Below are 15,370 nucleotides of genomic sequence, written 5' to 3'. Positions count from 1 at the left end.
GGAGGAATGGGCCAAATTCACCCAATTTATTGTGGGAGGCTACCTAATATAATAATAATAATAATATATGCCACCTGAAACGTGTGACTCAAGTTAAACAATTTGAAGGCAATGCTACCAAATACTATTGGAGTGTATGTAAACTTCTGACCCACTGGGAATGTGATGAAAGAAATAAAAGCTGAAATAAATCATTCTCTCTACTATTATTCTGATATTTCACTATCTTAAAATAAAGTGGTGATCCTAACTGACCTAAGACAGGGAATGTTTACTGGGATTAAATGTCAGGAATTGTGAAAAACTGAGTTTAAATGTATTTGGCTCAGGTGTATGTAAACTTCCGACTTCAACAATATATATATATATATATTTGTACAGTGTACTTTATTCCCATTTTAGTATACATTTATCAGCCAAAACATGACACTCACCCTGTATTCAAGAGTCTGATGTGTCTCAACTGATGTCGTGCACAACCCCAAATTCTTAGTTGATGTAAAATAGGGTCTAAGTCACAACAAACAGTATGTGAAAAAATTCTGAGTTTATGCCATTTTAGATAATTGAGGATAACATTTTTTTTAAACATAATTGGGATTTTTTATTTTTTTGATAACCCCGTTAACAAGATTTTAAATTATATCAATCTCAAACATTTAACTTTTCCAGTGATGAAGACATGCATTTCTCATGGTATGGTGGGGAATGCAAAATGGATACACTTTGAGCACCTTTATCTCTTGACTGTTTTGGCATTCAGGTCCAAAAAGTCACTTTCTGAGCACTTCTTACAATGTATGGAACCTTTCGTTCAAATAAAAAAGTGCTGTCAAAAGGTGATTGAATTTAAATAGATTTATCCAAAAGGCCTATTGCACTAGCTTCAGCTCCAGGCTTAATATTGCACAAACTCAATACAGAAAGGATTTAATGCCCAATGCAAACATCCAACACTCCCTCCTTATCAAGATGTTTTCAGACCCTTCAACCACTCTTCTGAAAATATCAATTTATTTACTTTATTACTTTGTCATTACTTACATTGTACCCTATAGAAGACAAAAGTGACTCCAAACTCGATTCTTTGTCATTTTTTCCCCATTTATTCAGTGATATGTATTTGCAATACATGTCATCATTATAGGTCCATGTCATTTACAAACATTGACAGATTATACACTGTGGTTGATTTGATTTGGTTGATAAATGAAGGCTACTATTTTTCTATAGACAATTATGAGACACAGAAAAAACATTAAAATATTAACCATATAGTAGCCAAAAGATCATATATAACATTACAATACAATAACAGTATTTAACTGTCAGATCAGTGATGTGGTGCTGCTAACCATTGCCTGGCTTGCATCAGAAACATAGGTCTACATAAGAACATGATTTCAACAAGAAAAAGAACAATGTATTCATGGAGGCCCAATTCTCAAGGGATGACAGCAGTGTATTGAGGAGGCTGGGGATTCTGTTGAAACCCTGTACCCATACCGTCTCCCACAGGACCATTTGGGTAGTTCCCAGTCTGTAATGAAAACAACACAGGGACATCACATGACCTTGAGTATGGTTATGTCCCAAATTGCACCCCCTCCTCTATATACTGCACTACTTTTGACCAGAGCCTGCACCCTATCCTCTATACTGCACTGGTCAAAAATATAGTGCAGTATAGGGAATATGATGCCATTTGAGATGATAGACATACTACACAGCAAATTGGCCAGTGTTGGCCAGTGTTGATTTTTCAGTGTAACATTTGTAGTGTTGACAATCACTCTGTAAGAGTGATATTAACACTCGGTGGTGTAAAATAACCCCCAGTGTTGGAGTTAATAACCAGAGTTATTGTTTTACACTGTGGAGAGTAAAATAGTTCCATCAAAATCACACCCATCATTATCATATTTCCAAGCATGCTCTACTGCAGGATGGGTTTTTAGGATTCATTTTCATATGTGTTTTTGCATGTGCATTGATTGATTGATTGATTAATCGTATGCTACACAAAGATAAATAACATCAATTTTTCTGAACTAATCCAATCAGTTAGTTATATTTATTGGACCATTACTGAAATGGTTGTTCTGGTTTAATTTATTACGGTAGTGTTTTTTAAAATCAGGTTTCCTAATTCTGACAGTCATTCTGAATGTAGGTTGAGGGTGAATAAAAAATATAACTGTTGGATATCCTAACTCTGGCTGGATTCCAATAGGAATTACACATAATCAGTATAATGTGACTTGCAGGCCTGATGTGGCCTTTAAACCAGGAGTTTCCTAACGCCACAGGTGGTCCTGTGAAGCTCAGTTGGTAGAGCATGGCGCTTGTAATGCCAGGGTAGTGGGTTCGATCCCCGGGACCACCCACATGTAGAATGTATGCACACATGACTGTAAGTCGCTTTGGATAAAAGCGTCTGCTAAATGGCATATATTATTATATTATTATTAAGGTAAATCTGGGCCACTTACTATGCCAATAATTAATAGTGATGGGAAATCAAGGATTTCTGAAGGCTTCGGAGTTTTCACCAAACTGTGCAGAAAAACGGTTCTTTACTCAGAGATTCGTTATCGGTTCACATTAGTGACATCTGCTGCTCAACAATAAATAGCAGCGTTTGATTAACAGATGTTTCCCCCCCTTTTCCCACTATTTTCAGCACAACTCTGTGGCGCAGCAGTAAATGGTTGGCTTTAGTAGCTTACAAATCAGTTGGAAACCAGATTCGCATCATGCTTCCATTTTTTTGCCTACAAGTTGACAATTTAAAAAAAAAACAGAATCTATGGCATTATTTAGGATGCTTAAGAAAGAAGCTTATACTACTGTATACTAAATAAACACATTTTTTAACAAACATTTGCAAAAAGTGTGTTTTCTCATAAAATAAAATAAAAAGTGTGCCTTTACCAGAATTCGACCTCATGCCCTCATGTCCCTGAAAGCTCTATAGTCCCCTACTCTACCTGCTAAGCTACCAGTCAGATGAAACTACAAGTACAACATCTGAACTATATTTGCAAGTACAAAGTCCAGCAATGCTCCCTCAAATCGGCAATGACAAATTTCAAGTCTGCTGCATAGAACTTGTGTGCAACTTCTGGCGCATGTTTACTGTGAACACCGAGGCTGTACCTGCTTTAAGTTACAGTTCTAACAGTGGTCAAGTAGGCTAGTGTGGCTACTTGATCATAATGTAGGCCTACCAGAGTGGCCTAACATTTAAAAAAGACATTGGAGAAAATGCATCCCATAACATTTTACCATGGAATTAGCTGTTCTATCATTCAGCCTGTAGTAGCAGCCAATGTGTGGTGTTCAGTGTAGGTCTACATTCCATAAGACTTTTGAAAAAAACATGCAGAGCTTGACATGAACCTGTTTATCCATTTGTCCTTCAGACAAGGAGGTGACTGAACATTTTGTTGTTGTTTGATGCAAGAAACCACTTTACAAAATACAATTATTTTTTCCCCCCATACCATTATTACAGAGAATCAGACAAAATATTATACTCCCTGCCTATTGTCTCCTTAACTTATTCAAGACTGTCTCTAAATACAACACTGCCCCTTTAAGACTCGCTTTTCAAAGATGGCTTGAAATGCACATGTTTTGATCTCTTCTAAGAAGCATTCACTTCCCCATTGCTGACTACAGTACAATATAACTGGGCTAATAATTCACTAACTAGCAAAGGATATGAACAAATGTGCACACGTGGCTACATGTAGCTCTCGCTTTGATGTATATGGCAATGGTTTATTTGGTATAGCCCTATTGCAGCTCTGGTTGGTTATGTCACACTGGTGTAGAGTACAGGCCTGAGTCGTGCCTGTCAATAGAGTACCACAGTATGAGTCATAAAACCTAGAGGTCAAACAGGGAAATGGTTCCAATCGTTTTTACACCATTCATTTTTCACATAGGGGATTTTAGAAAAACTTCAAGTAAGGTCTGTTTGTCGTGTAGACTTACCATGGCGTGACATTTTGATAACTGTGTAAATCTCTCAAAGCCAAGGTGACTTTTATAAATATATTCGGCTCGAATTAGTCCGATTCGGAAATGCTAATTAACCATCAAAGTAGACATCATGCAAAACAATCAACTGAAAGGTGCATACCACCTACTGTACTGGAGTGTGAGTACCACTATATTCTCTTATTAACTAACCTCAAATTTCTAAGAAAATAATTCCCTACAAACCTCATTTACTCCCATCCCCCCACCCCCAAAATAAAACCCATTCCTGTCCAACCTCTCTGACCCTGTCAAACAACCTCTCACTTTCTACATCATCATCATTTCACAAAATAATAATCACCATACAGCCATTACACATTCCAGTACCATGTTTGCCTATCAATTTCAAAGAGGAATTCAATCCCGAATGCCTGAATCTCATCCTACACCACATAAACTCCTCCCTTCTGTTCCCATTATGACACTATCGCCCATGCAGATTTCCTTACTATAAAAATGTCTGCCCTTACTACTTTCATCCCACTGTCTCTGCAAGCAATCTAACCAAATGTTTTAATTTCCCTTCTACCCAACTGCACCTGTATATCCACACAATTATTTAACATTGCTTTTTCTGCTATTATATCTACTATATAATTTCTATAAACTCTGGGCACACCTGTATTTGGGGAGTTTCTCCCATTCTTTTCTGCAGATCCTCTCAAGCTCTGTCAGGTTGAATGTGTCGCTGTTCACTCCGTTCATCTTTCCCTTGATCCTGACTATTCTCCTAGTCCCTGAAGTTGAAAAACATCCCTACAGCATGATGCTGCCACCACCATGCTTCACCGTAGGGATGATGCCAGGTTTCTTCCAGATGTGATGCTTGGCATTCAGGCCAAAGAGTTCAATCTTGGTTTCATCAGACCAGAGAATCTTGTTTCTCATGGTCGGAGTCCTTTAGGTGCCTTTTGGCAAACTCCAAGCGGGCTGTCATGTGCCTTTTACTGAGGAGTGACTTCCGTCTAGCCATAAAGGCCTGGTTGATGGCGTGCTGCAGAGATGGTTGTCCTCCACAGAGGAACTCTGGAGCTCTGTCAGAGTGACCATCGGGTTCTTGGTCACCTCCCCGACCAAGGCCCTTCTCCCCCGATTACTCAGTTTGGCCAGGCGGTCAGCTCTAGGAAGAGTCTTGGTGATTCCAAACTTCTTCCATTTAAGAATGATGAAGGACACTGTGTTCACGGGGACCTTCAATGCTGCAGGAATGTTTTGGTACCCTTCTCTAGATCTGTGCCTTGACATAATCCTGTCTTGGAGTTCTACGGACAATTACTTCCACCTCATGGTTTGGTTTTTGCTCTGACATACACTGTCAACTGTGGGACAGGTGTGTGCCTTTCCAAATCATGTCCAATCAATTGAATTTACCACAGGTGGACTCCAATCAAGTTGTAGAAGCCTCTCAAGGATGATCAATGGATACAGGATGCATCTGAATACTTAAAAACAAAATTGAAAACAATTCTAAAAACCTGTTTTTGCTTTGTTATGATGGGGTATGGTGTGTAGATCAATGAGGAAATAAATGTATGCAATCCATTTTATGATAAGGCTTTAACGTAGCAATGTGGAAAAAGGGAAGGAGTTTGAATACTTTCTGTGTGTGTGTGTGTGTGTGTGTGTGTGTGTGTGTGTGTGTGTGTGTGTGTGTGTGTGTGTGTGTGTGTGTGTGTGTGTGTGTGTGTGTGTGTGTGTGTGTGTGTGTGTGTGTGTGTGTGTGTGTGTGTGTGTGTGTGTGTGTGTGTGTGTGTGTGTGTGTGTTCTTGGGGACCTTCTTGTCATGTTTTGTCTTAGATTGTCTTGTCATTTTGCTTTTCCTTCTGTTCGTTTTCCCCCTGCTGGTCTTTTTAGGTTCGTTCCCCTTTTTCTCTCTCCCTTCCTCTCTCTCTTCTCTCTATCGTTCCGTTCCTGCTCCCAGCTGTTCCTATTCCCCTAATCAATCATTTAGTCTTCCCACACATGTTCCCTATCTTTTTCCCTGATTAGAGTCCCTATTTCTCCCCTTGTTTTCCGTTCCTGCCCTGTCGGATCCTTGTCTATTGTTCACCGTGCTGTGTCTGTGTATCGCCCTGTCGTGTCGTGTTTCCCTCAGATGCTGCGTGGTGAGCAGGTGTCTGAGTCTGCTACGTTCAAGTGCCTTCCCGAGGCAACCTGCAGTTCATGATCGAGTCTCCAGTCTGTTCTCGTCATTACGAGTGGAATTATGCTTTATGATTGTAGATTTACTTTACTGGATTAAAGACTCTGTTTTCGCCAAGTTGCTTTTGGGTCCTCATTCACCTGCATAACAGAAGGATCCGACCAAGAATGGACCCAGCGACTATGGATTCTCTCTACTCTACTCTCGAGTTCCAGGGAGCGATGCTCGGCAGACACGAGCAGGAATTGTCTGCTGCTCGGCATGCCGTTGAGACCCTGGCCGCTCAGGTCTCCGACCTCTCAGGACAGTATCAGAGTCTTCGTCTCGTGCCACCAGCTACTTCCGGGTCTTCCGAGCCTCCGGAACCTAGGGTTAATAACCCACCATGTTATTCTGGGCAGCCCACTGAGTGCCGCTCCTTTCTCACCCAGTGTGATATAGTGTTCTCTCTCCAACCCAACACATACTCAAGAGAGAGAGCTCGGATTGCCTACGTCATATCACTCCTTACTGGTCGGGCTCGGCAGTGGGGCACAGCTATCTGGGAGGCAAGCGCTGAGTGTACTAACAATTATCTGAACTTTAAAGAGGAGATGATAAGGGTTTTTGATCGTTCAGTTTTTGGGAAAGAAGCTTCCTGGTCCCTGTCTTCCCTATGTCAAGGTAATCGATCCATAACGGATTACTCTATAGAGTTTCGCACTCTTGCTGCCTCCAGTAACTGGAACGAGCAGGCGTTGCTCGCTCGTTTTCTGGAGGGACTCCACGCTAAGGTTAAGGATGAGATTCTCTCTCGGGAGGTTCCATCCAGCGTGGATTCTTTGATTGAACTCGCTATTCGCATTGAACGACGGGTAGATCTTCGTCACCGAGCTCATAGAAGAGAGCTCGCGTTAACTGTGTCCCCCCTCTCCCCTACACTACCATCTTTCCCCACTGACTCAGGTGTTGAGCCCATGCAGCTGGGGGGTATTCGCATCTCGACTAAGGAGAGGGAACGGAGAATCACCAACCGCCTCTGTCTCTATTGCGGTTCCGCTGGTCATTTTGTCATTTCATGTCCAGTTAAAGGCCAGAGCTCATCAGTAAGCGGAGGGCGACTGATAAGCGCTACTAGACGGTCCTCTCCGTCAAGTCCCTGTACTACCTTACCGGTCCATCTACGCTGGACCGGATCGGCAGCTTCCTGCAGTGCATTAATAGACTCTGGGGCGGAGGGCTGTTTTATGGACGAAGCCTGGGCTCGGGAACATGACATTCCTCTCAGACAGTTAGGGGAGCCCACGGTCATGTTTGCCTTGGATGGTAGTCCTCTCCCCAGTATATTATATGAAACACTACCTTTAACCCTCACTGTATCGGGTAACCATAGTGAGACCATTTATTTTTTGATTTTTTGTTCACCTTTTACACCTGTTGTTTTGGGTCATCCCTGGCTAGTGTGTCATAATCCTTCTTTTGATTGGTCTAGTAATTCTATCCTTTCCTGGAACGTTTCTTGTCATGTGAAGTGTTTAATGTCTGCTATTTCTCCTGTTTGTTCTGTCCCCTCTTCTCAGGAGGAACCTGGTGATTTGACAGGAGTGCCGGAGGAGTATCATGGTCTGCGCACGGTCTTCATTCGGTCCAGAACCAACTCCCTTCCTCCTCACCGGTCGTATGATTGTTGTCCTGATCTCTTCAAGAAGCGTTTTGCATCCGCTCCTATCCTTGTTGCACCTGACGTCACTAAACCGTTTATTGTTGAGGTTGACGCGTCGGGGGTGGGCGTGGGAGCCATTCTGTCCCAGCGCTCCGATACTGACGATGGGGTCCACCCTTGTGCGTATTTTTCTCATCGCCTGTCACCGTCGGAACGTAACTATGATGTGGCTAACCGCGAACTGCTCGCCATCCGTTTAGCCCTAGGCAAATGGCGACAGTGGTTGGAGGGGGCGACCGTTCCTTTTGTCGTTTGGACTGACCAAGAGAACCTTGAGTACATCCGTTCTGCCAAACGACTTAATGCGCGTCATGCTCGTTGGGCGTTGTTTTTCGCTCGTTTCGAATTCGTTATTTCTTATTGCCCGGATACTAAGAACACCAAGCCTCATGCTTTATCCCGTCTCTTTAGTTCTTCTGTGGCTTCTACCGATCCCGAGGGGATCCTTCCTGTTGGGCGTGTTGTCGGGTTGACTGTCTGGGGAATTGAGAGACAGGTTAAGCAAGCACTCACGCACACTGCGTCGCCGCGCGCTTGCCCTAGTAACCTTCTTTTCGTTCCTGTTTCTACTCGTCTGGCTGTTCTTCAGTGGGCTCACTCTGCCAAGTTAGCTGGCCATCCCGGCGTTCGGGGTACGCTTGCTTCTATTCGCCAGCGGTTTTGGTGGCCTACTCAGGAGCGTGACACGCGCCGTTTCGTGGCTGCGTGTTCGGACTGCGCGCAGAAGAAGTCTGGTAATTTTTTTTCTGCTTCTGCTCCTGGTCTTGCTGGGTCTCAGTCTGTTCCCTGCCATCGCATCTCTCCTGTTCTTGTTCCTGCCCTTGCTGTGTCTCAGTCTGTCCCTAGTTGTTACTCTCCTGGCCTGTTTGGTCCTGTTTGCTCTAAAGCTTTCAGTTCTCTACCCGTGTCTCATTTTTTTCTAGTTTCCCTTTTTTTTCGTTTTTCCGTTACGGTCCTGAGGAGAGGAGTTGGGTTCTTTCTCGGGACGTGCTGGACCGTTTGTGATCTATGATTTCCTCCGTTGCCGCCAGTGTTCCTCCTCGAGAGCGCCAGGAGGCGCTCGGTGAGTGGGGGGGTACTGTCATGTTTTGTCTTAGATTGTCTTGTCATTTTGCTTTTCCTTCTGTTCGTTTTCCCCCCTGCTGGTCTTTTTAGGTTCGTTCCCCTTTTTCTCTCTCCCTTCCTCTCTCTCTTCTCTCTATCGTTCCGTTCCTGCTCCCAGCTGTTCCTATTCCCCTAATCAATCATTTAGTCTTCCCACACCTGTTCCCTATCTTTTTCCCTGATTAGAGTCCCTATTTCTCCCCTTGTTTTCCGTTCCTGCCCTGTCGGATCCTTGTCTATTGTTCACCGTGCTGTGTCTGTGTATCGCCCTGTCGTGTCGTGTTTCCCTCAGATGCTGCGTGGTGAGCAGGTGTCTGAGTCTGCTACGTTCAAGTGCCTTCCCGAGGCAACCTGCAGTTCATGATCGAGTCTCCAGTCTGTTCTCGTCATTACGAGTGGAATTATGCTTTATGATTGTAGATTTACTTTACTGGATTAAAAACTCTGTTTTCGCCAAGTTGCTTTTGGGTCCTCATTCACCTGCATATCACTTCTATGCTGCAGGAATGTCACTGTCACTAACAAATACATTTTACTCAAAGGAAAGGGCCCCGTGGAAAATATGAAAATTAAGCATAACACTATATAGTGCTAAAACAACACCCCAAAATAATTGACTGTAACATTACAGTTGTTAATTTCTTAATCTGAGAAAGTGTAACAGCTTCAGCAATAAGGAAATTGAGTCCAGTTTACTCTAAATCAAGTGTTATGTTTTACACTGTACGTGTTGCATATTACTCTACGGTAGAGCTATGCAAACACCACAATCAATTTCCTTTGAACACTTTAAGAGTTAAATGGGGAACACTGCAACATAGTTCAATCTGTCCAAATGTTTATTTTAACACTAGTACGGTGGGAATCATGTTTTCTGAAAATAGTGTATATTTGACACGTTCAGGGTTAAATGGGGAACACTGCAACAGAGTTAAAACACACTCAAACATGTTATTTCAAATGTGCTGTTTATAATTTCTGTAGCGTTTCCCTCATATTTGCTTTGTTAAAGTCCCCAGCTACAATAAATATGGCCTCAGGATATGTGATTTCCAGTTTGCACGAAGTCCAGTGTAGTTCTTTGAGGGCCCTTAGCGGTATCGGCTCGAGGAGGAATATGCATTGTTCAGTGGGACTCATATGTTGAATGAAATTAGTGTACATTTTACACTTTCAGACTTTCAAAGTTAAATGTATACCATTGATTTTGCTGTGTACAATAAAGCTACATTATACATGCTACAGTATCTACAATTTAAACTGATTACTGGGTTTAGCCTACAGGTTGAGTCAAAATTCTAGTACATAATATTTCATCATTGCAGAATCTCTTTCGTGGCATCCCAAATGACACCCGATTCACTACATAGGCCCTGGTAAAAAGGAGTGCACTATATCAGGAATAGGGTGCCACTTGGGACACACACTGGATGTTTTCAATGACTCAAGAAACTCAGTTACTAAGACACCGGTGAGATCTTATTTTTATATTTAAAAAAAATATATTCATGTCAAGCCACCTATTTCACATGGCAACCCTGAAATTCAACCGGCCAAGATGTCATACCTCGTAGTTGTTCTGAGGAGGGTAAGGTGCGTTGCTTGGAGTCATGCTGCCATGAGGTACCGGTATTTGATACCCAATGGAGGACACTTGCTAAAAGACAGACATGTCCATTTTAAGTCCATTTCAAGTCTTTGCTTAAACAAAAATACAGTGTATTCATGTAAACATGATAGTAACAGTTTCATTCAGCTTGATTGTTCTCTTCCTGCTATTTGAGATGCCATGGACACTCAGTGCTCCTACAGTTGCCAGAACATACTTGACTTAGTTTAATATTTATCTTTTACAGTATAGTAAGACTTACATGTATATGTAGATCTGTTTCAATTACTTATTCTGTGAGATTTTCTTCCGAAAGTCTCAACTTTACCCTGTATAAAAGTGAAACTCTCCCACTCACTGTCCATGTTCGCTTCCTCATTGAAGAGCTCTACTCGACTGGTTCTTGATTTTCTCAACATGACCAAAGTGTTTCCTTGCACATGGACGAGTGCGCGTTCTTTTGTTTATCTCCGGTAAAGACAATAACGATTCTCCGTCTTAAATTTGATTGTTTATTTTCGTATTAGGGTACCTAAGGTTTGATTATAAATGTTGTTTGACTTGTTTGGAAAAGTTTATTAGTAACGTTTGGGATTCATTATGTATGCATCTTGACGGAGGGTAACTGAGTGGATTTTTGACTGAAGCATGCCAGCTAAACTGAGTTTTTATGGATATAAAGACAGACATTATCGAACAAAAGGATCATTTGTGATGTAACTGGGACATTTTGGAGTGCCAATAGAAGAAGATCATCAAAGATAAGGCATTTTTTATATCGCTATTTCTGAGTTTCGTGTCGCACCTCCCTGGATGAAAATGACTTGTTATGCATTTGTATGATGGGGTGCTGTCCTCAGATATTCGCATGGTTTGCTTTCGCCGTAATGCCTTTTTTTTAATCTGACACGGCGGCTGGATTAACAGCAAGTTAAGCTTTAATTTGATGTATTGCACTTGTGATTTCATGAAAGTCTAATATTTATAGTAATTTCATTTGAATTTGGCGCTCTGCCATTTCACCGGATGTTGTCGAGGAGTTCCGCTACCGGAACGTCTAGCCCTAACAGGTGCTGTCTTCCCACATGTTCTAATAAAGGGATTCTAAATCCTAACTCCCCTTTATACAGGATAAGATTTATAGGGTCCACAGCGAATGCTCCTTAGCCCTTTCTGGCTTTGGGTGGCCATCACTCCACATGGTGTAGTTTCCTTAGCTCGTTTCGGAGAACTAGGGAACATCCTCTCGGAGCTTCAGGTATAGCCATTACAGCACACCATACTCTACACAGAGCAGGAACCAGACATACCTGTCTCATAGCTGTCCTATTGGCAGTGGATTAAGAAGTCTGGCTCTCAGTTTCTACATGAGCCTTTCGCAACACTGCCTGACGCTCTACGTCACACTTTCCACGGCGCTCTTATGCACGGTAGCCCCACAGGCTGGACTGGCTAGTGACCCCAAAGTGAGACTTTTGGAATGAAATTCCACTTGTGAAATACGTACTTAACTCATAATATCAGAGAACTTGGGAAATGTAAATAACCTTGAGATTTACAACATTTTGTTAAAAAAAATACAAATGGACAGAAATCTAAGTCTATAGACTCACCTCAGGGGTGGAACGGCAGCACAGGCAGACAGCTCTGCAGGCGAATGACGAGACACAGATGGACACTATGAACTCCAGCAAGGAGAAAACAGCCAAAACACCTGATATTCCCTGAGACCTGACCTATAGACAGAGAGGAACAGGAAACAGCAGTGAACTAGGCTACACCGCCATTCTGGAGCAATTATGAGCACTTTGTGAACTTTCAGTTTCAATGTGGACTAAAATGACCTGTAAACTTTACTGCAGTTATCTACATTACTATTGCTTTCATGTTGCTAATGTCACATGTTTAAATGCATAATTTAAATTAGCCTAATAAAAAATATTCAACAGTAAAATATATATTTAAAAATATCTCCTGACCAATGAAAGTTTAAAAAAATGAATAAGCATTTGGTATATACCCAGTACTGTTGACATAACTGGTATGTACTGTTACAGTAGTACAACATGATCCCAGCACTGTCTAAAGAATGGAGGATGATGCCAGTCAGAGCAGTAACCGTGGCGACAACATTCATTCCCAGGGAGCCATTCACCTAAGGGACAGAGCAGAAAGAGGACATGGACATGGCTGGTTGTGGAAGGAAATTTCTGAAGAATTAAACGCAATACCGAATTCAGTATGTTGTTATTCCTTATCATTGTCATTACGATTTCTTTAAGCGGGCAATCCACAGTTAATGCCAGTGGCACTGCTTGTGTTTTGGGAGGAAAACAAACAGATGAACGAAAACATGAGGGTCTATCGTACAGTAGATTCTATGTCTTCAAATGGAGTGGAACTTTATAAATCAAAAGCCTAAACTTTATCCGGGGAAAAAATATTGATACTGACCAGACATTTGTCCAGTTTGTTGTCAGCGGCAACAGTGAGAGAGCCTGCAACTACATACTGAGAAGGAACAAGAAAGAGATTATTCAAGGCGGCATCCTAAACGGCTCCCTATTCCCTACATTGTGCACCATATGACTACTGTATCCCTATTTCCTACATAGTGCATTATATAGGGAATAGTGTGCCATTTGGGACACACATATTTCTACAGCATGACCAAAGTTCAAATTCAAGTTTAATTACTCCCACATCAATACAAAATGAAATGCATGAGGGAATACATGGCATAGGCCTAGCCAAATTCATATATGTTGAGAAAGGTCATTGGTTAAGACAAATTGTTCGTTAAGACAAGTCATTATTTATAAAGCATTACTTCAAATGAAATACATTTATTTTTTTAAAGTGACACGATTTAACTATGAGGACGTTTTGTTTCAGGCAGACAGGAAAATGAAAGGGAGGATTGTTAGAAAGAGCAGCTCAAGCAGCTCACTCACAATGATCGATCCCCAGACAAATATTCCACTGACTACTCCAATGTTATCCAACCACGGTGCCATAGCCATCACAATTCCTGTCAACAGCATCATCAAACCAATCATGATCTGTACGGTCTGTGAGAGAAAAACAAAGCGCAAAGCAGGAAATATATTTTTTTCTGTTCTTCCATTACATTCAACCAAAATTGTCATTTTAATAAAAAATTCTTACCCCAAGTGCTTTTGGATGCCCTGCCCGGAAACTTTCCAGCACTGAGGAGACCGTCTGTCCCAAACAGTGAGGGGTAGAAGCGACCCCCGCGACCCCCATCCCGTTCCCATAGGGGTAGACATGGGTGATGACCACCGCCCCATTAGTGGTGGTTGTTTGAGAGCTGGACATCTTCACAGAGGAGGGAAGGATGTTTGTGTAATTTGGGATCTGACTGGTTGTTGTGTGTCATGCTTTATACTTTACCTGGGACTTCCTGATAAGAAATGACATGTGACTGTTATGAATAGCAAGTGTGTAAGCTAGTCATGAAACTTTGAACTCTCACCATTGAATATAGGCTGTGTGTGTGTGTGTGTGTGTGTGTGTGTGTGTGTGTGTGTGTGTGTGTGTGTGTGTGTGTGTGTGTGTGTGTGTGTGTGTGTGTGTGTGTGTGTGTGTGTGTGTGTGTGTGTGTGTGTGTGTGTGTGTGTGTGTGTGTGTGTGTGTGTGTGTGTGTGTGTGTGTGTGTCATAATGACATGCGGCACTTTGGGGTGAGAGAAGACTAGAAATAGATAAGATGTTGGCGTACACTGTTGGATTACTTCATGGAGCAAAAATGTTTTTATTTTCATAACGGAGCATTTTCTAAATTCAAACACATCCCCTGCAACTGGACAGAGACATTTTCAGACTCCTGTTTCCACCAATTGAGGACGAAGACGGCATGGCTAAGGTTGGTCGAACGTGCTCTGTGCTATACCAAATAGTACCTATTCTGCAACTCCCAATATTGGATACCGAAATTCTTTGGTTAAATCACATTATCTCTAGTAACAATGCGTAGCTACCAAGTTCTCTGCCTTTTACTACACCCGAGACACATTGAACTGTATGTTACTTTTACCATATACCATTCTTGTTGAATACCCAGTTCTCCTTTTTAGTTAGCATCATATATTGTACACGTCCTTATATTTTAGATTTTGACAAATAAACATTATTTAGATTTATCTGAATGTCTAACATCCGTTTGATGCTACAGAGCCCTGTACAGCTTATATCAATATTGTGGCAGACGGCATGGAGGGGTGAGGGGAGTGGTAATGTAGGCTAACCCCATTCCATACAAATGTGTGCAACTGTGACATTCAAACGAGGCTGCAAAGAAAACAATGGGACTGTAGTGACTGTGTTGACCCCAAAACCTGGGGTGTGAACTATGTTTCTATTCAAGCGTTGATTGACATGGTAATGGCTCTATAGTATTGGAGAAAAGTTTTTTTTTTTTTTTAACTGACCCTTCTGACGCTGTACGTTACATGGTGACGTGTCAAGGCGTAACATACTGCACTCAGAAAGCAACTAATTCTGTCTCACAGCCTCTCTCCACCAGGTATCCACCACTTATCTCACCGTTTAAAAACAAGAAAGGGACAGCGATGGGGGTAAGGGGGAGATACCTAGTCATTTTTTTTGCGTCATCACTGCACGCTATCATGACTCTCAAAAGCCGCTGTTTACTTCTGAAGTTCACTTTAGCATCTCCCAAAAAACCCAATTCAAATTTGACACAAACCTTCAAATAGGTATGTAATGACACATTATATAAG

The 15,370-nt window shown here is 41.9% G+C and overlaps 1 protein-coding gene across 1 annotated transcript; it reads right to left on the bottom strand.

Annotated features, from left to right (window-relative positions):
• Positions 1-1,083: 1,083 nt before the first annotated feature.
• On the bottom strand, positions 1,084-14,003 carry LOC123999887 (membrane-spanning 4-domains subfamily A member 4A-like). The gene is made up of 7 exons (XM_046305898.1): positions 13,777-14,003; positions 13,563-13,679; positions 13,063-13,119; positions 12,629-12,763; positions 12,222-12,344; positions 10,567-10,656; positions 1,084-1,540 (listed from the first exon to the last, which is right to left on the bottom strand). Exons 1-7 carry the CDS (start codon positions 13,945-13,947, stop codon positions 1,445-1,447), a joined length of 789 nt encoding a protein of 262 aa, XP_046161854.1. The 5' UTR covers positions 13,948-14,003; the 3' UTR covers positions 1,084-1,444.
• Positions 14,004-15,370: the final 1,367 nt, after the last annotated feature.

The sequence above is a fragment of the Oncorhynchus gorbuscha genome, linkage group LG16 (genome assembly GCF_021184085.1).
Source record: "Oncorhynchus gorbuscha isolate QuinsamMale2020 ecotype Even-year linkage group LG16, OgorEven_v1.0, whole genome shotgun sequence".
NCBI lineage: Eukaryota > Metazoa > Chordata > Actinopteri > Salmoniformes > Salmonidae > Oncorhynchus > Oncorhynchus gorbuscha.
Note: the sequence above shows the minus strand (reverse complement) of the source record. Positions and strands in the feature narration are given on the sequence as shown.